The sequence below is a fragment of the Hermetia illucens genome, chromosome 6 (genome assembly GCF_905115235.1).
Source record: "Hermetia illucens chromosome 6, iHerIll2.2.curated.20191125, whole genome shotgun sequence".
NCBI classification, from domain to species: domain Eukaryota; kingdom Metazoa; phylum Arthropoda; class Insecta; order Diptera; family Stratiomyidae; genus Hermetia; species Hermetia illucens.
In genome coordinates, this window is record NC_051854.1 from 6,256,646 (window position 1) to 6,284,568 (window position 27,923).

The 27,923-nt window shown below is 41.9% G+C and overlaps 2 protein-coding genes across 4 annotated transcripts in view; both read right to left on the reverse strand.

Annotated features, from left to right (window-relative positions):
- LOC119660441 (maternal protein pumilio) overlaps nt 1–27,923 on the reverse strand; it is a 698,863-nt gene that overhangs the window by 201,341 nt on the left and 469,599 nt on the right. The gene's annotated exons all lie outside the window — the stretch shown is intronic.
- Nucleotides 25,835–27,196, reverse strand: LOC119660442. Its single transcript, XM_038068996.1, has one exon. It carries the CDS (start codon nt 26,983–26,985, stop codon nt 25,948–25,950), a length of 1,038 nt encoding a protein of 345 aa, XP_037924924.1. The 5' UTR covers nt 26,986–27,196; the 3' UTR covers nt 25,835–25,947.

The following is a 27,923-nucleotide window of genomic DNA, read 5'->3' on the forward strand; positions in this document are numbered from 1 at the left end:
ACATAGGCCGAAGTTTCAAGTGCGGAGCATGAAGCGGAAAAGAAAATATTGGTTTCATCGAGATTGCACGCCGATTGTTAGGAATTTTCATTTGACGGAACCTGAGTTCTATAAGTCTAAAAATCTAGTTGAAAGTTGCTACGGAAAGCAGGAGAAGTGATTACGGTCATGTAACACATGTTTAGTCTTGGAAGATCGCTACTGTTTGAGTATTTCTTCTAAACCTTACAGCGCTGGAAGAAAAATCATTGAACGTTTATAGGAAAGATAAGGTTTATCCAGTGAAATGGTACCATATGTAGTGCGATGTTACCAAGAGTTTGAGGGTGGCAAGACTAGGTGGAAACCCCAAAGGCCGAGCCTGGTTGAACATCTAGGTCAGGATAAACACAGATTAAGGGCGCGATCTATCGCGGACCTTCCTCCTCCATTGCGGTACTGAGGCACCACGCGCCGTTTTTTTTCCAGGTTTATCTCGAGTGTTGATCTTCGGTTAGGTTGGTTTGGAAAACAACCTTAACCGATGCGGACCCACGCATCGGTTACGGACACATAAAATGTTATACAAAAGACGTGTGGGACTGACAAAGGACCCCCGATCTTCCTGCGTTTCCGAACCTGGCTAGAGTAGAGATGAGCAAGCGGGTGTCGAAGTGTGAGGAGTGATTTTGAAGTAATAGCCAAGAAATGTTTGTAGCACTCATAAAAATATCCTCACTTATTACTGAGTCGTCCCACAGCGAGAACAACGCCCAAAAAAAGCGAAGACCTGGACGTAGTTGACAAAAGGGAACAGTTGAGTTCACAGTGATATGGGGATCAAAAGAATTATTGCCGAAAAATTTGACAAAAACACATCAGCACGTTAGGTACCAAAAACCATGGCATAGCCGTTGGGAATGGTGCCAACAACCAACAAATAACAGAAAATGCAAATTGACATTTCAAGAACATATTTGGAGATGTTTCAGGCTAACTAGGCCAATTTGTGGCCATAAATGAAAAATGGATTCGTCAGTTTTATCCAAAGTCAACGGTTTGGACCCCGCATGGCTATTTTGGGTACGAAATGTACACATTCCTTCCAGGTGCCAACAGGATGACCATGTTCCTCCCCGCATATGCGATACTTTGACCAGGATAGGGCAGTTCAAAGATGGAGAAAAGAACGAAGTAGGATTCCCACATTCAAAGTTGCCCTTGGGCTCGTATATACGGATAAGACACCAGGAAGTGATGGTGCTAGCGACTGTTTTGCGCACAGCAGAGAGGGACCAGCGCATTAACAACTGAAACTATCAAAAGGAGGAACGTCCACCTCATCATCATCGACGTTGGTGACCCAAAATCTTAAGGACTCCCGCGAAATGGCCATAAGCGAACTGAAATAAAAAATGTATAGCGTACGGAGGGTTGCCACAAGCACTTATTTTTATTAAGAATATGAAGCGACCTGTAAGGTCGAAATGAAGGCAGTAGAGGAAATGATAAGGAGCTAAGCTTACAATTCCAAGAGGCCTAGGAAAGGAGATCATGGTGAGGGGATCAACCTGTAAAACAGCGAAGCGTTAAAGAAGTATGGTAATTCGGAATTCCGCATGAGAGTATCGAAGTAATAAAGAATTTGTGAAAACCATACTGCGGTACGCAAGGGACAATGCTCAGCTTGCCGGATAGAGTTATTTATAGAGTATTTATAGGTGTCTATCAACTTTTGAAACGGAGAGTATTGTGTGATAGCCAGATCTTACACAAGCGGCCGTTGTAAATTCAATCGTTGCAGATAGTTTGGCGAAAAGAGGTACTTGGCAAAGAAATGTGAGAGAAAGACCCTGAATGGATGTTGTATAAGGATAAAAGGCCGCTGTCTAAGAGCCGTCTGAGAGCAAGAAGCAAATGAGGGCTATTCAAACAAACCTCAATCACTGAAAAGACACATAAGATATCCTATGTCAGCCAATCCAAGAGTTTATGTGAACATGATAATGACCAGCGAGCCATACAGAGGAAAAGACAACGCGATGTTGGCTATAGACAAAACTGGATGACTAGAAAATACCCGTTCGAGGAAAAAAACACAGTTCATGCCGGTATCATGTGGTTTTTTGGTCATAAACTGCTTTACAAAGAGGGTGTTGTGGCCCTGCGATGCACCAGTCGTATGTGCACCAAAGACCAACCCTTTTGTTCCGGATGCTCTCTCTGAATCTTTTCAAAATTTTCAACTATAACTTCCAGTTGACAGTTTGACTCGGGGGGAGATGAACTCAGCGTGTCCAACACTTCAGCAATCGAAGAACCAAACGAGCATTGTCTTGATGTTTCACTTCACTAGGCAAGCTGTATTCTCCTGGATTGCTGACTCTTTCGGGGTCATGATTCATTACCTTCGAAAAAAAAATTTAGGGTCGTCTGAGAGCGGATTTTGTAGCTCAAAACCTGCAATCCTTCTCATGTGCAAATTTTCGGATAAAATCCTCTGAATTGAAGTTCATGATATTCCAGATATCTCATAGAGTTGATCAACTTCTTCCCGTTGAGGGGTGTCCTGAACGGGGTTGGTCTTCAACTGACATTTCTCCATCTTTAAAGCATGAAAATCACTCGCAGAGTTTGGTTTTACTTAAGGCGACATCTCCATAAGCAGTCAATATTTTCCGTGGTCGATGTCGGGCGAATCGACGCACTCACAGCGGCACAACTTTGCACACTGACTTAGGTGACTCGACCGTAACGGACATCTGGTCGAACAATGGATTCGTCTGATTCCCGCAATTTTGGATCCTCCCTTGTATTGTTGCTATGCCAGACCAAGCGCCATAAGTTTGGAATATAAGCTTTTGGTGCACCAGCTAGTGTGAGGTGCAAGCGCACGACCTCCATTATCATCACGAGAGACTTCAACGTATAGTGTACCATTGAGTTAGGAAACAGCAGCTCAAACTAGATGGGACTGATATTGTTGGAAGGAGAGGATCTCAGCAGGACCAAGACTGACGTCAGAGGATCAAGAGCATACGGAATCCCAGTTATTTGATAAAAATTCACTGAATCTGTCAGTTTAGGATTTATAGCTTTGATGATGATATCCTTTAGGACATGCATACTTCTTGCCCAAGAACTAAAGAACCAAATGTTTCCCAATTAAAGATTGCACACCAAAAGTAAAATTAAATTGGGATTTTTGATTACATTATTCGATATTCTCTGTACAAAATAAAAAAAAATTAAATATTTATTACATAAACATATGAGTAACACATGCAAATGTTAAACACAATCGGTTCGCTATGAATATTAAATAATTTAATAATTAATCTCATAACAAAACCCTCCCAAAAAGCATATCCCACGACAGAATCTTCTCGTAATTACGGAATTATTGAAATTCTGTTCTATTTTAATATTCTCAAAATGTGCATGAAATTTTAATTACCCAGAAAAAATTTTATATGAAAAAATCACAACTGAAATGTTGCCAACAAATAAACGATAACATGTCCAATAAATGATTTGTGTATCCCCGCCACCTCAAAAATACCAAAAATTGTTGTTTTCATTATTTGGGTCGATAAATGCATGTTTTAAGTGTTATTTCACGTATCTGTTACGTATGTATCTAGAAATATAACGATACGAACTACAAGTAGATATCCAGAGTGAACACAACATTTTATTTAGCTCTCATCAACCATATCCTGGTTAATTGGTGCAGGATCAAATTTGTCAAATTATTCACAAGAAAATTTAACGATGCCATAAATCATCTCTGGTGGCTAACAAAATTGTATTTTATGTCTTTTATCTGTTTTTATTCGGTGGAAGATAGTTTTCTGTAGTACAGAAGAGATAATTGCAAGGCAACGACGAGGAGACTATATCATGCGGAAAATGTGTCGTTGTGTTTTGTACACCTTCAAAAATTTGAGTTAGACATGGTTGGAAAATCTAAATTTAGAAGGAATTATCATTTGACGAAGTAAAATCGTTGAGGAAACTGAATGAGTACCAGAAACTAACCTGAATTGGGGGAGGGGAGGCAGCACAATGCAGAAACTTGAAGAAAGGCTAAGTGGTCTAGTGAAAAAAGAATTTTGACACGTATCATAATAAGAATAAAACTTCTGTGGCGCAGCAGGGTTTGATAAATCCCCACAACAACTAGCTGATGCTATACTCTTGCCATTTCCTCTACAAGATGCACCCCTAACCTTTTTCGTTGATACCTCTGACATCGCAGTAGGTGCTGCTCTTCACCAAAAGGTGAATCAAGTCAGGCAGCCGTTGAGCTTCTTCTCCAAACAGTTAAACCCCGCTCAACGAAACTACAGCACCCACGATCAAGAACTGCTCGCCACGTACTTGAGCATTGAGTACTTCCGTTTCTCTCTAGAAGGCAGGCCGTTCACAGTGTTCACGGACCATAAGCCTCTCACATATGCTTTAAAACAAAAGCCCGACAAAGCGTACCCTCGTCAGCTTCGACACCTGAGCTTTGTAAGCCAGTTCACGTCCGAATATAGCACGTGTCCGGCAAGGACAACATAGTTGCTGACGCTTTGTCACGTGTTTCCGAGGTTAACATCCTCGCCTCACTCGACTTCTCGGCTATCGCCAAGGTGCAGATAGACGACGCAGTACTTCAGAGCCTCAAATCCAACCCCAAATATAAATTTCGAGAATTGCCCAACTTCGGCTCGAACCTCTCTCTTCGCTGCGAATACTCGGAAAAGAGACCCCGGCCATACATTTCGGCCACCTTTCGCAAGGAAGTGTTCAACGTGGTTCACGACGTAGCGCATCCTAGCATCAGGACGACAAATCGGTTAATTGCCGAGAAATACTTCTGGCCCTCCATGAATAAGGACATCAACTCCTGGGCCAGAGAATGCATCGCATGCCAGAAGTGTAAGATCACCAGGCATGTAAGGAAAAAAAGTGGGCTAATTTCCTCGCACCGCCAAGTGGTTCCACACCATACACCTCGACACCGTAGTTCCTCTGCGAGACTTGCACCGTTTCAAGTATTGCCTTACAATCATCGACAGCTTTACGCGTGGCCTGAGGCGATACCTTTGACGGACATTACGGCGCAATCTTGTGCCGAAGCCCTCTGTCGAGAGTGGATCCCCCGCTTTGGAGTCCCTGTAGTGATCATCACTGCCCAAGGAATGCAATTTGAGTCCACCCTTTTCTCGGAGTTAGCCAAACTCCTGGGATTCAAACGCCAGCGAACTACGGCATACCACCCGCCATCCAATGGGATGCTAGAGCGTTGGATATGCGTGAAAAAAATCATGGTCTCACCATTGTGCAACTTTCACCCGATACGGATTAACACCCTTCATATCTACTAAATCGCCTTCATATCAACAATTTAAAAAAGCAAAAATAGAAAGCCTCAGATAAAAATTAGCATCGCAAAATTGTTAATAGACCGTAAAAAAAAACCTTATTTTTTCTAATTTTCAAACACCAGAACGCTTTTCATATGCATCACGATACGTATCTAAAATGCTTGTCGGAATTGGGCTAGAATTAATGGATTATTAATTATAGATTCACGGTATGGTGAATGCCCTGTTGTTGTTGGAACTGTTAGCATTTATTACTGTCTCACGCTATCCTTGCATCTAGGCTGGTGTAATTATGTGTAGGCATGGCGCTTGACACCATTAGCATCGAGTCTTGAAAACTCATTAACGCTTCAAAATCGTTTAATTAGTCTTTTCATTAGATACTTTTTGTCTTTAGTAGATTTCATTTTGATTGTAGGAGTAAATGATGTACATTGCTCGATATATATATTTGATATAGAGTGTGTATCTTATCTTTGCATACCTAAAAGGCACAGATAGTGGTAGAGAGAACAAACTTGAACTCTGAACTCTGGGACTAAAGTTCAGTTGCTGTGACCATACCCCCCGCTCCAGGTTCGAATCCCACTCACCGGTGATAGATATTTGTGATTGTCTCAAGGGGATAGGATAGTACGATAGGTCTACCAAAAAGTGCTTTAAAAGCAATACGGTAATTGTAACCAGCCCAATGTTACTTTCGGGAAACTCCAGTGAGATGCCAATTCCCCTACACAATAACTTTTCGCCCTATAAACATTGTGTGATAAATGACAGTCCTTGGGATCATCTAACAACTCCAAGGAGTCCTTTCCAGAACGAGCGGGGCGAGATCGATCAAGTATCTTAATAGATAGTTGCTAAAAAAGTAGCATGTATGTCGTTCTGTTACAATCAGCTGCCTATTACCCCGGTGCTCTAAGGTGGCGAGGAGGCAGACGTGGTTGCACAGGGAAACGCTGCATTGGCATTCACTTCTTAGTGGTGATGTCCATGCTTCAAGGCTTTGGACGATCACATCCAAGTTCGTACTGCGACTCATCTCTAATAGTTTTGGTCACGAACCTCACGGTAGGTTATCGAAGAAGCCTTCCGAACTCATATGTCCAGTTATTTGCGGTTGACCCCCTAGTTGTACAGAGTACTTCAGATGGAGTTAAACTGGACAACTCGGGTACCGTAGTCCTTAGTTCAGTAAAGGCTTTAGGTAGATCGTGCATCGGCCACAATGAATGCTGAGCCTCTGAGCTGTCTGATTATGCTGACAAAATCAAACCGTGGTATTAAGCCATAACTACCCATCAAACACCAAAACCCGAAGATTACCATGAAACAGTTTAAGCTTTTTTCCGTAGCCTACAACAAACTCTTTAGACCTAAGACGATAACAATCGAGAAACTTCGCGACCCTCAGGGTTTACACCCGTAGACGTGTGGGCCAGAAGCCGGGGGTGGCAAAAGATAGGCCAGATATCAATAAAGGGCGGCAGCTCCATTACAAGTTATGTCAGGCAATAGAACCTACTAAACAAAAATAACCGGTGAGTGGGTCGCCCTAGAGACACTGCAGAGAACAGTCGTCGGGAGCTGGAAAACATTGTCAGGAACCAGCAACGATAGTGCATAAATGCGTTTGAGGCGATATACCTCGCATAGGGTTTACAGTAACAATATTAGATCACAAATGTCTTGCTGTAGGCTCCAATTCCAAATGGACCTAGCGAGGATCATACCTTGTCTCACCATCGAAAGAACGCTCTAGACTAATCAGCAGAAAATGCTAGACTTGATCAAATTTGCTATCGCAGGAATCTTAAAACGTGACTATCACACTACGATTTTCCCCAGACCTTTTTTCCGTGAGTAATGACTCCGATACGGTAGGGATTCAATTGGCGAACCCTGTAAAGTATATTAGCACTTACTTGAGTGTGTAAGTAGAGCCCACAACTGAAGACCAAGTGGATAAAACCACGTTCATGTTTCAATATTGCTAAATACTCAATAGTTGCATTGGAGCACTTGCACCTATTGACATCCTACTCGAGGTAGACTTCACGGAAAATATCGCAAAACCCGGGTGTTTCTAGCGAACCTGGCAGTGCACTCCATGGTCGCATTTCCAGAGACTTCAACTGGCCGATTCACAGCAGTCGTCCAAGGCGTCAGCGGGTAGAGCGCGGCTGTCTGCAGGGATCTTTGGCAGGCTCATTTATATGGAACCTGATGATAGATGCTGATGGTTGAATGCGGCGTGCCGCGGGCTACCGAATCAAAAGCACGTGCCTTTGCTGACCGCCTGCAGTAAAAAGATTTTTAGACGAGACTGTAACATCAAAGTGACTGCTTCCATGGAAACAATTTGGGAAAGGTTGGGTCTCATATGAGTACGTTAAAAGTGTCTCTGTCAGAGGAACTTCTGTCGTGTCTTTGGGATTAAGATGGGCACTTTTCTGATTGCACAAGTTAGCTTGGATGAGTTTCTCTTCTCGGGCAACTTTGCCTCCAGTCAAAGTTGTATTATGTGTGGGGCAGACTCAAAGAACTGGCGTTCACGTAGTGAAAGGTATCTTTGATTTTGGCCAGTGCCTTGCATCCACAGCACACAGCTACTCACGAACTATACCCTCAGGACCTTCATATACAAGCTGTAGAGGTGGAAGGAACATTTCAACACGGTTCTTAAGCGTATCACAGCCGGATGCAATTCCACCTCTTATGAATAGTGCTTAAAGGGAGCGAGGAGGTAGACGGAACCGTAACCCTATCGGCTGAGTCAACACTAAGTAACCAAGGAGAACTTTCAAGCGATGGCACCATGAAACGATGCTCGTGATGCGGTACGCGACTGCCCCAAAGCCTTGTGAGGTCAAACTCGAGTCTGCACCGGACTCTTCTGAAGTGGCTACGGCCAAGAAATCTCACCAGAAGTTATCTGGTACCATGAGAATTTGGGTAGCCTTCCGAGTTCTCTCAAACATGAAAGCTACATCATACAGCTCCCGGTCCGGATTGAAGAATTGGACCCCAGTAACTGCGTCACCAGAGTGATGTTTTCTGCAGACGTTGAAAGGATGTTCCAGTTTCACAGAGCTTAATGAGACTCAAATCGAGAAGAAGATAGCGTTTACCAAAAACCGTGGATCTTATTCAGCTCTGGACAGCTTCCGACACTTTTCTATAGTGTATACAATTTGACCATCGACAGAGTTAACTCCGTAATAAGGTATTTTCTACACCAAGCCTTAGCTCTAAATCCATTGCCATGATGTTGCAAATGAGCGCGTAAGTGGACAAATATCATAATGAAGAGTCAACGCTTTACTGAGTACGAGCTTGGGAAATGCCGAGTTTGAAACTAAATGACAAGTCGCATTGCACGTTTTTGAATCCCCGAATAAATATGACCCACTGAACTTTTTATCTTTGAGAAATGATCATAAAATCCTTCCACTCCTCGGTAATAACCGGCTGAAAATATTTTACAGCCATTTGTTGGGTTTTTTTGTTGTCCATCCCAATTCCTTCATTAAAATGGCATCAAAAGTGGTTGGACAACGTAGGCAGACCGAAATAAGTAAGCATTTTATTTCTCATGCTCACTGTGTAGTCATAGCAATTAGATATTCTGTCCCTGAAATTTCCACTGTGAGGCCGTTGACATACCCACTGTTAGGGTTTTTTTTTCGCTGATTTGAATCCCTCTCTTTCCTCCTGCCCCGGTTTTTCTTCAACCATATTTTATCTGCACCTCTGTCCTCCTTTGTTCTAGACGATCCTTGGAGCTTCCTTATTTCTTGAAGCTCTTTCAATGTTGGTGGTTTCCTGACGGAAAACACTCTAGTTATAGACACTATTCTACACTTTGTTTGCCTGGACAATCTGACAAATGACAAATTTACAGTAAAGAGCGTGACAGTAACCAAGATCCTTAAACTTGACTCTACCCAAGGTATCCTTGACAAGACTAGCTGAACTGTACAGAATGACTCCACTCTACTCAGCAAAATTTCCCCCTTGGCTTTTCACACCTTGTTTTGGCAGAACTCATCTGCCAGTTCCTTCCTGAATTGGCTGGTCTGTTGAATGGCTTGTCTTTCTGGTGGTAAAAAACTCCTGATTGCCAGGTACTCTCACCCATGTTTTTATGAAAAGGAAGAAATAGCAGAAATGTAATTAAAATTTTATATTTGGAAAGTGCAGTCACCGGAATTCAGAATTTACCGAAAAGTTTTTGCAACAGTTCTAGACTCAGCTCTTAGTGCAAAATCCGAAATAAAGGATCCCAACTGCAAAACCTGTACCAAAGGGAAAACATGAAACCGCAAAACTGCAAACTTAAATTATTATATTCGGAATGCCATTTACACTCAGCATCCCTTCTTCGTGAAAACCAGAACACATATAGCATTCGAAACCCTTCATTTTCCCCATTCCTTTGCACCCTCAAATGAAATAAAATTTCCTGATCCCTTCCTGGCTCAAGAAAAAAAAAGGTAAAACGGAATAAATTAAACTTTGAAAAAGGACCAAGTACCAAAAGCGCAACATCGAAAATAAAAACAAACACCAACAATAACAGAATCAAGAGATGCTGCAAAGACAAGAAGACGAAAAGACGAAGGACGACCCAGCACATTGCAATAAAGTTACCCTTTTAGTTAAGCCAGACAGTTACTTACGGCACATTAATTAACATTTTAATTAGAAAATGTTGCGCCCTGTATGTGTGGAAAATAGTGCCGAAGAAGACGGTGTCCTCCACCTCGTGATGATGGTTCTAAGGTGGCGGAGGATGAATGACGCTCCTGAACACTTTCCAGGTGTTTCAATTTTTACGACGATATAATATACTGCGCGCGCTCAGGTGAGGCGAGAGTCCTTGGGGTATTTCTTTGTTTCCAGTCTTTCTGTTTATCAACAGTTTTTCATGGAATTTGTTGCAAAATGGTTCCTATGGGAGATATTTATGTACTTGAACCAGTTTCATGTTTCTTTTCGAGGTTCAAATGTATGGAAAGGATTCAGCCGGGAATACCAGAACAGCGCAATGAACGTCGAAGGGATAATTGAGTGGGAAGCCTTGCACAACATCGGCAAGTGTAATTTCTCCGTTTTTTTGCTGTGGGAATTAAACAGGAACAATACTTTGTCCTGATCCAAATGGAAGTACGAGTATGAGCGAATCAGTTATTACAGAGCTGCTTGGTTATTACTTTCCAAGGAAAAGACCTTCGAAAATAATTACTACACTAGTTCCATCATTAAAACCTAAACGGGCACCATCAAAGGCTTCTCCCGCAAGACAAAATGGTTCATTAATTGTAAGCCGACAGTAAGACAACATCAAAAGAACTACACTTGGTAAACTTTTTGGTGTCTCACCCTTCCGACCGCCTTTGAATTCCTCTAGTTAGCGTCCTTTTATCGCGACCAATTACCTTTTCATTCGAGCAACACATAAAACCGAACCTTCATGGGCTCCTTTGGCTGGATCACTCCATCTGATATTCCGCTTGGCTCATTCTTTCTGGTACTTTTTTTACTACATTAATTATGAATAGCGAAAATGGAGAGTAAATTGAAGTTGAAATTTTTTATCAAGTGTAATGACCTGCAAAATGACTTCAAGGTATTCCAGGTATACGCTTCAATGACTCTCTCTCTCTTCTATGATTTCAGGTTCATTCTACTCCTGGAACTTTGTTTCATTGAGGACTTAATTTTATATGAGGGAGACCTGTTACTTACTCGTATACAAGCGTCGTGAAAAGGCACTCATGTCGGTGAAGTGAAAGCTAAATGTAAATTTTAGGGAGAGCGTCTGATTGTAATTAATTTGAGATTTGATGTGGATGTTACGGAGTCGAGGTTTTAAATGGACTCTCTTTTAATGGACTACTGACATTTTCCTTTTTTCAGTGGGAAGAACAAAGGGTAGGACGAAAACCAAACGATAATCAAATTTCTTAGAGTAAAGATCTATTATTTTCGTCCTCACTAAATTGGAAATACTTAACCTTTTTGCCGTAAATAAAGATAGGATCTCTGGACACTTACCTGGAAAGATAAAAAAGGAAAAGTTTAATTAATGGATTCAGATGCAAGATATCAACAAACATTTTTATGGAAATGTGAAGGAAGGTAACACATCAGATTCAAAAGAATGTATGGAGAACTACCCTCAAACTCAACATAAAACAATACTATTTTACAAATGGCCTTTAATAGACCCTGATTTCTGCCAAATTTCATAACACAAGGTTCAATATTACTCATTCAAAGATCAATAGAAGATAAGAATACCTGGTCCCCGAAATACAGTATTTCCAAGAAGAGCGAAAAGTTTTTTCAAACTTTAGTCTGCCAAGGTTCAGCTGTTTTCGGGAAATTAACAGGGACTGGCAGGCAATAGTGTTTGAGCTTCAACCGAGTTCGCGTAGCAACACCCATTCAAGCCAAAGCAATTAACAAATAAAATCTAGATAGCCTTTCTAGACAGGATCATGATATAAACTGAACAAATCTAGCAAAGGCCTAGCTAATTTTTAAGCAGGAATTTCAGACGGATCCGCGCCTAGGGAGTCAAGTGGTCGACTGCCGGATAGACAGATGCGGAATACAGTGTACAGGAAGCCAACCTATCTATCTCTCGACTCAGTATGTCTCCAGGATCCAATCACCTCACCTGACTCGACTGTTAGTAGGTGGTGACAGCTACATGCTGCACAAGGTAACCCTACTATTAACAAAGCGCTACCGATCCCGACTGAGGAGTCGAAAAACACCTGCCTTAATCCAGAGTGTTATGCAAACCGTGCCCATTGGATAGCTCGTAGACGGAGGTAACTAACTATATACAAACGGAGCCCCACTGATACCTGTTTGCTTCAGTGAGTGAACATGACTTTACCTTGCTACGGATGGCTATGGCACGGCGGACTTCCTAACCCCATATCTGTATATCCGTGAAAGTCAAACGAGTACGGTTGTAATGGACAAAACATAAAAAAAAAAAACGAATAACAAACAAGCGGAACCCCATACAGTAAACCGGCCCATCAGGCAGAGGCACATCTCTGTCACACTGAAAACCAGATGAAAACATCCAAAAAGGGAGACGTTGGGAAATCAAACAGTGGACACAAGTTCAACATTGGCCTACTACAAAGATAGCAACCAAAAAAGATTCCCGCTCAAAAAGCAGGAACGAGCAAGGATACGTTTGAGGGCTTCACATCAGACCTCAAGAAGGAGACAGGCCTCAGTGGTTCAGGGGCTAAATGACATCTGCGATATCTGAAGGAAAGCCTAAAACCAGACGGAGGCCCTTAGGAGGACAGACCTAATCCTGAGCCCAAGAGAAGAGAAAAACCTCGAGGCGTCCCGAAGTGAAGGCAGGAAGCAGGAGACCGGCCGTTAGCTATGCTAATGCGATAAAGAACACTCGCAAATGAAAACTCAGCATAGACGACGACCTGTTCATTGAGGCAAGAAAACGTTATAACTGCTCCATCAGTTACAGATACCTGTGCACATGCACAAGGAGAAACCAAGGAAGGATACTTTGGAGGACACATTGGTTGGAAATCCTATCGAGGTGCTCGAAGAAACTGTGGAGGTCATAGAGGCGGAAAGGACAGGAGCGAGCAGGAAAGTACATTTGTTGCCCACAGGAAAGTACATTTGTTGCCCACAGGAAAGGAGGTGACCGATGGCCAACAGGTAAACCTTCACCTGCAAAAGCTGCATCTGTAGAAATTCCAAGGACAACATTGGAATAGTTCTAGCTGAAGAACCCCAGGCGTACCGGGGCAGATTCTTGGAATTCGTCTTGAGAAATTCCAAGGATAACATTGGAATAGTACTAGCTGAAGAACCCTGGGCGTACCGGGGCAGATTCTTGGAATTTCTCTTGATAAAAACCAAAAATTTGCACCATTTTCAAAAGAAACGTCAAATTCATACATGTCTTTCAGAGTTTCTAGCTGGAGACCCCATGACTGTCCAAGTCTCACTAGAAGCCAGCGAGAAAACTCGAGAGACAGTCGTGCTATTAGGATACCTCCGAGGAGACGACACCCGCATTCCAATTAATTGAATTAGTAGTTGGATTGGTAAAGTTCTATGAGGGGAAGACGCTACCATTTCTCGGCTGCGATGCCAATGTCCACCATGTGGTCTGGGGAAGCAGCGATATTAATCGAAGAGGTGAGTACTTTCTGGAATTCATCCCCAGTGATAAGTTAGAAACACATAATGTAGGGAACACACCACCATTCATGATCAACACCAGGTATGTTAAAAGGTACTTGACATAACTCTAGCGAAAACTCTGATGAGGGGCTTCGTCAAGAATTGGAGGGTGACGAATGAGCCTTCTATGTCGGATCACAGAATAATCGGATTCGACATTGAGAGCAATTCGGAATTAGATGCAATAATAAGGAATTCTAGGAGAACAGACTGGCAGTCCTACCCAAGGCAACTGAGTGAGAACATAGCCTATCTGAACGGTGACACCAGCAGCGAAATAGAGCTAGAAACAATGCTAGAAGCCACCAACAGAGTTGTCATTCACGCATATGATGCCAGCTGTCTGGCTAATAAAGTCAAGTCATCAAGGGACGTACTATGGTGGAACAGGAACCTAAACAGAATGAAAAAGGAGGTGGGAAAACCCATCAACTGTTTGTCCGAGGAAGGAAAATGGGAGATTTACCGAGACTGAAGAGGACAGGGTGCATCTGATTCTTAAAACTCATTTCTCGGGGTCCTACTCCACAGTGGAGGGCAATAACATTCTGCCTGACCCCCCAAACAATGGACAAAAGGGGAAAAATTGAATTGAAAACTGGCGAAAGAAGTATGCTCGGGGGTGAGATTCAGTTATGATATTTTCGCATACAGGTTCAACCTCTTGTTTCTGCAGTACAACAGATAGTCTTCGGTCTTTTGTCTGGTGGAGTCATGATTACCACATGCCCCGGTTCTGGTAAGAAAGGATCATGTTTGGCCAACTAAATACTCCCATTCTCTTGGGGGTTCTAGGAATTATCCAGCCTTTTGATAAGGGCTTAGGAAATTTATCCTGTTTTCCCTTTTTCCCTCTAACCTGCTTTTTAGGGTGACTTCATCTATCCTTATTTTCACTGAAGTAACCAATTCTTAGAAGTTAAAGTTAAAGGCAGGCAGGCCGAATGAAGTTGAAAGGAATAGCAGGATAGACTAAACCTGGTAGTCAAATTATCTAAAATGTCTACTCCATCATAACAATCACAATTCCTGATTTACGAAACATTTAGTTTATTTGAAAGCTCAGGTATATCCCTGCATTATTATCTCACATGGAGGCCCTAAACAGCTTCTTTCGCATCCATTCCACTCTCCTCTTTCACATTCAAACAACTTCTTCTACTTTGTACCGTCAACATTATTCTTAATATTGTCCATTTTATATATCAGTCACATTTGACTCGTAAATTCTCCCAATAAACAAGATTTCATTGCATCCTCGTGTCGTATGTTGGCCTCTGATTCCTCCGCTCCTTCTTTCATCCCCACTGTGAAAGCAGATCTTATTCCTTCCTCTGGTCTCGTTATTGCCATAAGACAATAATTTCTCCGAAAAATCCTCTTACAGCCCTTGCAACCGGAACAAAGAACGTGAGGTAAGGCTAGCTTTTCGTAGTGGTGCTAACGATATGCCTAGATCCTGTTTCTGGTCGCATTCTAAATGCCCCCTTCAACCGCCAGCAAACATATACATTATGAAATTCAATATACCAAGCAACAAAACATTGTTTACACACAGCTTGCAACAATATTATTAACCAGCAACAAAGTATCATCTTCTGTGTTGTATGTTCCAGAAGGCCAAAGAAGAGGCAAAGATACCAAGCGTACTTTTCCGAGGGATGGGCAGGGACCATGCAGAAGGCAAGTGGCGTCCTAGTCAGTACAATGTCGAGGAAAAAATTGAGTGTGGAAGTAGCTTTACGGCAGCAATGTTGGCTTTTATTGCGCAAACATCTAATCCCTAAAGTGTCGTTTTGGGGACTCGTTGAATATCTTCCACGGCAATGAAGCGGAACACTGGATCTTCGGAATCCCCAAGTCCAAGACGAACGGACAATTCAACTTGCTTAAGTGCAAATTAAAAAGTATCAAAAACACACAGAAGGCCTGCAAAGGAGCAGAAGCATGAATAAGACGAAGATGGTCTCAGATATCCATGGAACTGTGTATGAATAAGGAGGACACCAAGCCCACAGAAAAGTGCCAAGAATATCAGTGAATCTTGAATAAAAGTCCGAGCCCTTCCGTTATTTTAATCGCTATAATCGCCCATCTTTTTCGAGTTAATTTTCTTTCCGGTATTATCCCCATATCTTCCTTTTATCGTCTTTGTCTTGTCTCGTCTGTCTATCTACCGCTTTTTTATTATTATTATTATTCGGTATTAGTATTGTCGCCACGAAATACGCTCGGTGAGATATTAATGTGGCCTCGCAAGCCTTATTATGTTTGCAAGCTGCCTCCGCTAGCCTTTATGGCATACTCTGCAGAGTGACATTAAGATGCTCATTTAAGCATAAAATTACAATGAAAAAGAGGAAGCACCAACTGAACTCCTGAGTAAATGCTCAATGGTACCATGGCTGACTGGCAGACTATGCTGGATATTCGATTATTGCGAAAGCGTGAGAAAGAAACCATTGTGGAGATTTGAGGATTCAGGTATTACTGCAAAAATGGTTATTAAATTGTGGCTATAAATTAAATAAATTTGGGATACCGATTTTTATGCGTTTTAGTATGTAAATTTTATGGAGCCCGGGGGAGATAAAAACAGAATGGAGGCGGAAATACTAATCCGAGTCGTTAAAGTATTAAAAAGTATTTGAAACTTCATTGGGGAGCAGTTTATTCTGGGGAGAGTTGCTATTTTTAGCTTTGGAAGTGACATTCGAGATTTGCAACAGTAGATACGTTTGGTGGAAGTCACTGCTTTCACGTAGGAGCATCCTAATCCGATAATACCCTGAATTTATTATCAACACTCTGTCTCCTCCTACTTTACCCAAATTCATCATAGCACACATATGGAGTCAGCAAGTGTTCCAATTGCATATGAAAATAGAGGAGAATATTTACCTAACTGCGTAACTCATCTCCCTCTTTTGCCTCTCTAGTCCTTTTGGGTACAACTTCCTCCGAATCTCCAGCCGGTGGTCTTCCCAACCTATTCCTGATTAAAGCCTCTAAGTTCATTTCCCTTCCTCTCTACATTATTTTCAATAGGAGCCCCAAAGGGTGTCATTTTTCCAACCTGTGGAAAGAAGCCCTTATTTTTCCCATACACAACGGCGGTGACCACATCCTTGCTGAGAATTACCGTCCATTTTTGTTCCTCTCATCGTGCTCCAAGATTTTTGAGACGGCAGCACGGTTTCATAAAACGTCGATCCATTGCTACCAATCTTTTGGACACACCAACTTTGTGACCAAATGTCTCAACTCTCGGCAGGATGTTTACGTCATTTACACAGACTTTTCCAAGAACTTCTGTTAACCACGAGATACTCTTGTCCAAACTCACACACTCATCACTTATTACATGCCTTGCCTCCTACCTCTTCCGATCCTGTAGCGTTTCCTTTGATGGTTGCACTCTTGGTCCTTATTCCCCCTCCTCTGGTGTGCCACAAGGGTACATTCTAGCTCCCCTTTTATTTTTATTCTTTATGAACGACCTCCCCTCTCTCCTCACTTGTTCTTGCTTGTTTTACGTCGATGACCTCAAACTGTTTTCCTCTGTTTCGTCCCCAATGGATTGCGCTTCCCTGCAGGCAAATTTGGATACTATAGTCCATTGGTGCACAGTTAATAAGTTGGCTCTTAATGTCAGTAAATGCCACTCGATATGTTACTCACTTAAAACCTCTTCCAGCCCTTTCTCCTACTCTCTTGGTAGTTGCTCTCTGTCGCATCTGAACTTTATCCTCGACCTGGGCGTAACCTTCGACGATAAACTCCGTTTTGACAGCCACTACTTCGATATCATCAACCGTGCTTCCAAAATGTCAGCCTTCATACCACGTTCCTGTACTGATTTCACCTGGGTCCAACCCTCCATAATGGACTGCTCCGCTTCTCCTGATATCGTTCTTCGTAACAAGTCATACAACACGCGTAACGCTGAACTTTTCGGTGTGCCCTTCGCGAAGCTCGAAGTCTATTTTCATTTCCCGATCCCGAGACCCTGTCGGAGTTATAATGCACTACAGGAGGGTCCTTTCAGCGCTTTGTCTCGTTTTTAATATCCTACATGGAAGGATGTTGGATCATGAGGAATATTCGGTTGAAAACAGAGGTATGTAACGTGAGGCAGTGCCTGGCTGTCCACAATACTTCATCTCCGGTCAATTTTCCCACTTCAAACAGCCAAGATTAAATTGACGCGAATTTCGTCCTGAGAAGAAAGATCAGATGAACGTGTAGGATTTGATTGTATAAAGGGGGTCGGAGCTGGGTGCTGGATCCGGCCGTCCCGAATGGGGCATTCTTATCTTTTCCGCGGATTCCAGACAAAGCAGAGTGGATTTCCGCGTTTTCTTTTTGTGATTTACTTATTTATCCTCCAATTCTGCGACGGGGAATAACTATTTCGAAGTTCTTCTTACTGGAGGACATTTTGTCCATTATGGGGTCGTGATGGCAATTTGCCATCTGTGAGTTTTTTTCTGTCGTTGCTTTCCTTAAATGTTCCCGGAGAAGTGTCCTGACTGTCTGAAGATCATAGCAGCGGGTACTCCTCAGTCCACATATTGCACAAACATTGTGTACATCAGTGGTTACTAGTAGTTGGTGTTTGTCCTGCCTGCCGTTCTCTGTGTACTTACGAGGAATTATGGAGTCAGCCCAGCGGAAGGATACCTCGTCCCAGTCTAGAAAATTCACGGGAGCTAAGCCAAAGATGAGAGTTTCTTTTCCTCTGCGACCCCAGCATATTCGGCGCCCTGTGACCCCTCAGACATCACATGAGCGACAACCTGGAATTGTAGGCCCCATTCGTCAACAGTGATTCGCAAGTATTGTGGAACCCGCTACTGGCTTTCCCAATGCGAGTCATCCTGCTTCTAGAAGGTCACACAACAATGAAAGGAATAACTGGTTCCCGAGATATGATATTTGTGAAACAAAAAAAAATTTTGCAGTCATCCAAATTACAACAAAGGATTGCCTAATCAAAAGTAGGAAAAGGATCCAATTTTCAGAGGATGTAAGGAATCCAACTGTAATTCAGAAATTCAATAATCCCCAATTGCCCAAAATTCAGCACCTGCTCCCCATCCTAGTTACCATCTATTCCTAAGCACTCACAAAACATTTTCAACCCCCAAAATATCCCTTCATCATACACAGGTCGAACCACATTAGCACGAATTCCTCATCGTAATTATTTTTGAATCGGATCAGGCATGCATCACAGGCACACATTCTTCATAGTCGAATCAAATAATAATCTGAAGTGGAATTTCAATTAAAGTGCTTCACCACGGCTACGACGTCATGTGAAATCATTGAAATACCAACACGTCAGTGGAAAATCGGTGAAAATTGCAGTTGTCTCTATCGACAATCACAGGTGTGTAGTGTGTATTTCCACCTGGCTCTCTGTCTAAGGTCGCTTTTGTGACATCCAACGCCTCAATAAATTTCATAGATTTCTGACAGAAATTATCGCATAATGAGTTAATTAGCAATCATTGGGGTATATCAAAACCATAGGTGCTTGATTTTGTAGAGTACTTGGTATGGATTCCTCTGATGGGATCATTGGATTCGACGGTCTGTCTTTTGGTTTCATGTAAATGATAATGAGTATTTGGGAAAATAAAGTGTGATGGCAAAATGAGAAGAATTTGGTGAGGACCACGGCGAAGGATGGGTATGACGCATATGACCGCAATGAAAGCAGATTTTAGAGGATGTATTGAAGCTAAACAATCATCCCAATCAGAAACGTTCATCGTGATCATCGAGCATAACGCGAGAAATCAAATTCAGCCTCAATCTCTTCCTGGACTCCAATCGTCTTTGACCTGTAACTCATTTCTTCTGTTGACGAATCCAAGGATAGAGATGTTTGCCTTCATCGTTAACCCTCCTATCAGACGTTTTTCCGGGACTTTACTCCTCCAACTCAGGTAGGTAAGTCCAGTGTTCTTCAAAATTGCCTCTCTCTCTCAGTTTTTCTCCTTCATAAGGGGCCACACCTTTTAACCATTCTTATTTACATTTTTGATCAATGGCCTTCCTTCGGTTATGCTCATTTACTACCTCGGGTTGTATCAACAACAATTAGTTTTCGTGAAGAGCTTTACCATGAGGCAAATAACATGAATTATCCTTAAAACCCAAATAAAGCATAATTGAAGCCATTTAAAAATCGTTCACAGAAAAGGTAACCATTGCCTTTTGTACGACATGCAGCCTCAAATTTCATAGTGGAGGACCAAGTACTGAGCATTGTGGTATTCCCATCCATCTGTTTCACATCACAAACCCTTTTCGAAAAGTCCTTCATGAACTTGCTTGTTATGTACCTAAGAACGCATAAGAACACCTCTTGACTCGGTACGTTGATGTTTTCCACGATACATAGCAGGCATTTGTAGATCAGCTGGCCGACTTCTTCAGACTTCTCTATTCCAAGAAGGGCTTCTGAGTTTCCCAAAACCTGGTGGTGACGAAGACTGGAAATTCCCTGAATAGAAGTGCTAATGGCTAGTGGCCGACTTCTTCAGACTTCTCTATCCCAAGAAGGCCTTCTGAGTTTCCCAAAACCTGGTGGTGACGAAGACTGGAAATTCCCTGAATAGAAGTGCAACGCCGATATATGATCTGAGTGCTTGGCTTTCACCTCCCCTTCCTGGAGGCTTCTCTGCAATGCGCAAATCTGCTTGAAGAAACTCATCTTTGAGTCTATCATAAAGTCAATGTATTTCACCGCCGGCTTACATATTCCGACCGTAATTTCGCCAAATTATATAGAAAGGACTATGAGAATAGTCGTTTCGTGAGAACAACTACTTCGGCTTCTTCGAGGCCTGGAAGGAATCCGTGCTTAATCATACACCTTCTAACTCACCAGAGGTCTGAGGATAAACAATGGGAGAGAGTTCGTCCCCAATTGGTTCAGTTTGTCATTAACTCATAAGCCTCGTAACCCTTAAGCCATATATGAGCTAATAAAATGAAGGATCTTCCAAGATCAGAGATCGTTGCATACATTGTCGAATAACCATTTTCCGAAATCGCCACAGAATTCTTTAGTTGCTTGACATTTCCCTGGTACTACCTGGTATGTGAAGACGACAGAGTCATCACCTACTATGCACTACGAAATATTAACAAAAATTTTCGAGAAGAGACTCAGACCTCAGACGATATCTCTAGTGGACTCACAGAATGCGAATGCCCCCCAAGTATTTTCAGCAATGGATGAATGATTTTTAAGCACATGTAGCCGTCGGTCTCCAGTAATCCTCTTGCCAATACTACAATGCAGCCGCGACGACAGCCTTTGCAACAACATTTGAAGCATCGAGCCACCGAGGCCCATAACCAATGGTTCCAGCACTCTGCGGAAAGTTTTCAAATGAGGAAAGCTTCATCACTAATCATCAACAATCCTGGTTTTCAATTAGTCGGTATCAACTTCAAACTCTTTGAACTTCCTAATGAATTGCTTTTCCCTTAAATCTAACATTGACATTTGTGTACTTGCGCTCCTTAAACAAGTTGACACTAGACGCGAGCAGGTGCTACTCTGTCAGATTATTACTCGTTGAGAACCTTAAGACTTCCTGAAGTCTGCTCTGCCCAAACTTTGTTATAATCCGATAGAGGTAGGCATCAATTATCTGCAAAGAGCTAAAACACAGAGAAAGGAGGACGACACGCTGGCTCTAATATCTGAATATAAAACAGACTGTCTGAGTGCCTTATTGAAAGGGTTTTCTAAATTCTACCCACAAGTGCCGAAATGATTGGCATTCCAATTCAAAGTGCTGAAGTACCACAGCTAAGGGACGTATGGAGTAGGTTTCCTTGATGTATCGAGTGGGTTTCTTTCCTTCCTTAATGTGGGTTTCTCTCTTCCCTTAATGTGGGTTTCCTTCTCTCCTTTGGTTTAAGGTTTATTTCATTTCTGTAGATACCCTACTTCGGGAACCAGTTGTACTTCGGTGACATGGCAAAGGCAACGCCATCTAGTCTTGTAGATGCGCAGAAGCATTACCTGCAAATTTTTTTATTGTTTTTCAATACGAAATCGCCGGATAATTTAGGGTTCAAGGCTATTAACCACAGACAAACTTTTGGAACTGTTAAGCCAGCGTCGTCCGATTCCCTACTGCCATTTTTTTCACCGACTTGATTGAAGTGGCAGCAGCTAACCGTTTAGAATCAGATGACCGGCTGAAAGGAAAAACCCATTTTTTTACCTAAGGGTGGGTTGGTGGAACTAGGGAACTGAGCATTACCTAGCTAGCCCCGCTAAAATGACTATGACAAGTGACCACAAGTAATAGACAAATCATTGCAATCCTTTTTCTGCACTGCTAGGGGCCAAAAAAATTACAGCAGAGGATCTGATGGATACTTGCTGCACGGAGAATCCAGTCTCAACTAATCAAACAAGAAATTGGAACTTTTAAGTGATGCAAAGTTCGGTCTGTATGGTACCGGACGATTTAGTGGATTTCGGCAAGTCTGTTAAAGAAAAGAGCAGCCAACTAAATTAGGAGATAAAACTACTGACTATTCAATTCCAGGCGTATCTCCACTTTTTTCATAATCACCAAACTAACTTCACCATCTTTTATCCACCACCATCACGATTACCTTTTTTCGCCCCAAACATGATTTTAAATTTTCTTGAAAAGTTATTTTCGTAATAAATCAAAGAGATAATAAATGGCTTTAATTGCTTTTTTCAGGCCCTTTGTCACGGTCTACCTCGACGGTCGCGATGACGACAAGATAGCCAAAGAAAAGATACACTCAATCGAGATGCAATTTTAATTGAACAACTAAAAGAGCAGAAGCAATAGCAAGAGCAGAAAATGGCTTGTTCCTTTTGTGCATGTCAATCAGAAAAATAAGAAAAATTAAAAAATTTAAATTAATTGGAAAAGATATTGTTAGATTTGTAGATGAAATTGTTGCCCTTGGATAAGAAGCAGATGTTGGCCCTTTGGTTTTGTTTTGTGTGAAGTAGAAGTGGGCGCAGTGTTAAGATATTTTGTTTGTTGGAGTTGGTTCAATAGATTTATCTTCTGAAAACTGGTGAAAGATGATGGGTTTCTCCTTCAATAGATCTTTCCTTTCTGGTAAAAGATGGTCCATTCATTGGTTTTTTCGTTTGATCCAAAATTCGCACTAAGAGCACGTCCCTGGTTTCAGTTTTCTGGTTAAGAGGCTATGATTAAAAACGTATTGTGTCAGGGGCGAACGTGTTTAGTTGGTGCGTCACCGATTTAGGGTCTCCATGAAAAATTCACTAGGGGATGAATTGCGAATTGTTCATTTCAGCTTCAATAAGCTTCCTCAAGTAATACTCAAGAGAGGGCCCCTCTTTTTCTGATAACTTGCTAGCACTTTCGTCTACTGGGAAAAATAAATGGCTTCCTCCCTCTATTCCGGCTCCCTGTAAACACATTGAACTCTTTCAATAGCATATTCTTCCATTTTTAAAGTCTATCAAAAACAAATTTCACCATTCAAATTCACATCATCAATCATTTTCAGTAATCGCTTTCAAATGCCTTATAAATTTCCAATTCATATTGAACGCGAACGCGAGTCCCTTTTCTCATCTCTAGTGGCGTAAAAAAAGTAGAAAATTGGTTTCTTCTTCGCCTTTTTCCCTCTCATATTTTATTCACAGCCCGGCCCCGTTACGCGCTCCTGTAACAAACTGAAAACAAGAAGTACCCACAATGAAAAACTTTTTCTCAAAACAACGCATCCATCCTTCGACAAATCCAAGAAAATCGGTCCTACAGAAGCCACCCCCCCGTAGCCAGTCACCCACCTTTCACGGAAAATTAAATGAATAAGCTGCTCTTTTTTAAACTGTTACACCCACCGCCATGGAACCGTCATTTTCGTGGTAAAGGATAGGAACGTGGAATGGAAAGTGTTTTCCACTTTCCCCGGGAAAAAAATGAATTTTTTGCCGGAGGGAAAACCATTTTTTCATCCCGAAATTGTTTGTTGGCAGTTTTCTCGCGTTTAACCTATCGTTTACACAGTCTGGAAGGACGAGATAGGCAGCAGGGATGAGAATTGGCTTGACTGGTTGAAAGTACTTGGAAACCCTTTTACCCTGTCCTGTCGCCTCCTATAGTGAAGGAGAGCATTTTCACGATGGAGTAATAAAAATCGATCCATCGGAAAACTACCCTTATTCCATGGAAAATTCGAAACATATGATGAATTCGACTAAGCAACTTTCGGATCGATCGAGATGTCTAAAAACTTTTTTCAACCCCCGTTCCTTACACTGTGGCCAACAAATCCGACAAGTTTACAATATCATAAAAGTCCATCGAAATCCATAAAATATTTCCAAGAACAAGTTGTCTGTCTGCCACAAGGACCCACTGCTGGAAGCATTGTGTTTGAAACAAATGTTACACAATCCTGCAACAAACACGAGGCACAGGTGCTGAGAATGAACAATGATATAAAGTGAAATTTTCAACGAACCCTCCCCTCCTCTTGTGCCGAATATCTCATATCTCCAGTTCGCGCAATTCATGCGACACATTCCGGTGTAAAACCCTTTTCGGTAATTTTTACAATAGCGCCATAACCTTTCATGGGACGGGAGGACCATTATGTTCCTTATCGCTACCAGGCCAGACGGGGATATCCCTGCTATATTTCGGATAGAATGCGAAAGGATATGTTTCATGTGAAGGATATTACATGGAATTATATGCAGACAGAATCATAAATCATCCTTGAGAATAAAAGAAATGAAAAATGAGAGCGCATCCTTTTCAACCCTTAACCGGTGAAGGCTGCATCTGATAGAAGCCCAGAGATGATGTAGACTAATTGATCACAAAATTTAAAGATGTTAGATAAAGGTGAATATATCTTCCCTTAGGCAGCCTGGACTGATTTTTCAACTGCAGTCTTTGTCAGTTACTTAATGACTCCCAGCTCCTACTTAGCGAAATCTTCAAAAAGTTTAGACAACAACTCAAAAAGTTCCCGCTCTCAAGGAGTAGTTTGCCGGTCGACTAGTGAAGTGCAACTTTCCCTGCAGTTCTCCCATAAAAACTTCATCACTTAATGGCCCTCTGTTCCGTCATTATTCCCATGACAACATCAAAATAATTACTAAGAAAGTCACAAGGATATAAATGAGATTTAATCCCTCCTGGTAATTTTTACTTACACGGAAACTTCTTCAATCTTTTCCGTCACCAGCATTTAGATAGTAACAAGGAAAACAAGGAGACGACAGAGGGTCATGAACGATACAAAACAACTTGGAATGGAATTCTTAATTTTAAAATTCACGAAGAAGTCAGAAAACAAACATAGAGTAAGCAAGGAGCAAAGTGAAAATATGGAGGAAAAAAGCGCTAAGTGGCAGGACGAATATAAGAAGGAAATCTTTTCTCCCAAACTGTGTTTGTTCTCATCACCGAATGGTAGACAGACAAATAGACAGCTAATTAGGAAAGTTATGTTTCTGGATATTCGTTCTGAGCATTGCTTCTACCATCATGCCATCATCTTTACATCCCCAAGGAGCTTTGGAGTCCTGTAAGTCAAGTTCGTCCGTTTCTCTCATCTAATTATAAAATTATGAGAAAACATGAGTAATTTCCTTCTCCGCTGGGGGTGAATTTGGTCGGTGTGGTATCTTCCTGAAAATTAGGATATAAATGAATGACAGAATAAATTAGGTCCAGTCAGTATGATGTAGTTAGTGTTCATTCTCCTTGGGACGGAGGGAAGCTAATTTTTCTTGATCATGAGAATAAAGTTTGAACAAAGTTCCAGGTCCAGTTGAAAAGCAGGAATTGGAATGACCGGAAAAAAATTTAGATTTACCAAAAAGTAGATGGGAGACAACCAGATGCAGTTAATGATAACACCATATTGGGGCCGTTTCCCCAAAAAAACAGCGGGGATGCAGCGCCAATCGGTCTTCCTGAAACTATACATTCCCCAGCACTTTGTCAACTCCGTCTTATAAAAATGTTAGACTAATTTGGAAACCTCCTCCTCCTCGTGCTTCAAATCAGGACGTCGTCATAAGTCAAGAGAGATTCGTCTGATTCTTTTCCAAAGGGGATTCAAACATTTTCCCTGCAGTTAAGTTTGCAACAATCTCTCATAATTGACAAAATCCCCTCAAAAAGAAAAACACCACTTTCCTGTCTCGGTAAAAGTCCGTTTTGAACATTATTCAATTTACTGTCAAATCAAAAAAAAACTTCAAATTTAAGGTCTAAACAGATCACATGTCATAATTCAAATATCTACCCTGTCCCTATCTAACCCTCCTAGACTTCTTCTTAGGCTCATCTTGTTGCGAGTAATCTGGCTTAGGTTTCGCCAGCTCTTCAATTCTAGGAGTTGTCGTCGCTGTCAATGCGGCCTTTTTAACCTCAAATGGATCTCCCTTATATTCCTTATATTTCCTGGGTTTAGCCAATTCATTCATACGTCCTTCGAGCGACGAAAGCGGCATGTGTTGACGTTTAACCGGCTTCGGTGCAAAATCAGGTCTAGGTTGGGATAATACTTCAATTCTAGGCATGAGCTCTTTTAGAGGTTTCTTTTGACGTGATAGCTGAATTTCCTCGTCTGATTCCGGGCTAGGACGATAGACCGGAGCAGCTAAATATTCGAGACGAATTAGATGGGAGATCATTTGATGATGGGTCATCTTTTTTCGTTTCTGTAATTCTTCCTCTTGTTTTGGAATATATTCGCAGTGCTGAGGACGGGGTAGAGTCATAGGTCGTGACAGATTAATCAGCCGAGGGGTAGGAACGTATGTTAGAGCTGATCGCGGAATAGGTTTCACTTCCAAAATAACTTCAGGACACCGACCACATGTTCTTGGTCTCGCCAATTTCGCAATATGCTTCATGTTTACCGGACCAAAACATCGAAATTTGGGACGCTTCCGTTTTTTCAGCTTATATCTAGGCGTTATCCGTCTTGGTTTCGCCAGTTCTTTTATCCTTTTCAAAAGTTGACTGATAGGAAACTTCATTCTTTTCACTTCCGGTAGCTGTGGATATTGTTTAGGTCTTCCACGGTCGGCAACCCACTGTCCAAAACGTTCCCAATCTGCAGAGCTCATTGGACCACGTTTTGAATATCGGGTTGGTTCAATATGTGGTTTGACATATTGGAGTTTTTTCGGTTTCGCACGAACTGCAGCCCATTCTTGGAAATGAGCCCAGAATGCCGCTCGATTAGGAGGTAGATTTGGAGAGCCAGCAGGTTCTGCTACTGGTGCTGTGGCTGGTGAAGGAGGATTTGGTGCTGCAGGTTCTGCCGGCTTTTCTTCCGTCATGTCTTCTATTTTTGACAAAGGATTTAACTCTACTTGTAGAGAATACGAGGAATTTGTGTTGAGCGAAAGCTCCTTCGAGTAGACTAAGCTTAGCTTTGTTAACTAAAAACAAGAATTTTTGGCGACAAATTTAATAAAACCAAATTTTTTCAATTAGCTTTGAGTTTCGCTTGGTTGTCACGATAAATTTTTGACAAATTATTTTTTTGAAAAATCATTTTGACAGGATTGTCAAGGCTTTTGGGATATTTCGCTGCATTCGAACGGGGTGGGTTGACGAGCATTTTACAATCTATATCGTAAGTAACGAGCGAATAATTTAACTGCCCCACAATTCTCAGCAAGAAGAGAAACAGAACTACTTCCTCACAATTCAGTCCTGTCTTCGTAAATTCCATCGCCCGCTCTTTGTTTCCAAACGCATACATAATTGAGTGTACTTGTTTTGGGATTGCGAGATTGCTGAAACCATATCCACTTGATGACGGATAGCACCGAGCGTCGGAAAACCATCTCCCACTTTTTTTGGTTGACAGACACCTCGTTTTGAACCAGAGCACTCAAGAACGTAGTAAAGAAGACATAAATAGTCAAGTCATTCTCTTTCTCTTTTCCCGTCATAAAATGGGTAAGAGATCATCACTATCGTCATTCATTCCAAACTAATTTTTACTTCGCCCAGCTTAAATTCGAGACAGATGAATTTGGCCCTAGCAACAGCAGCAGAAGTAAGGCCACGTCCGATGATGTTGGAAACGGTCAGCCCCTACTTTTCACAACGGTGCCTGGAAATGCCCATGCCTACCAACATCCTCCAAACATTTTTGGATTGCAATAGACACCACGCAGACACTTTTACCAATTGCGCGGTGTCTTTAAGCCGGTAGTACAAAGTGGGTTAGTTCTTTCCCTTTCTTCAACGCCCTCCCTTTCCTAGC

Bases quoted from the DNA above. Each gene is read 5' to 3' on its own strand.
- LOC119660442 (XM_038068996.1), bottom strand. From the start codon at position 26,985: ATGACGGAAGAAAAGCCGGCAGAACCTGCAGCACCAAATCCTCCTTCA.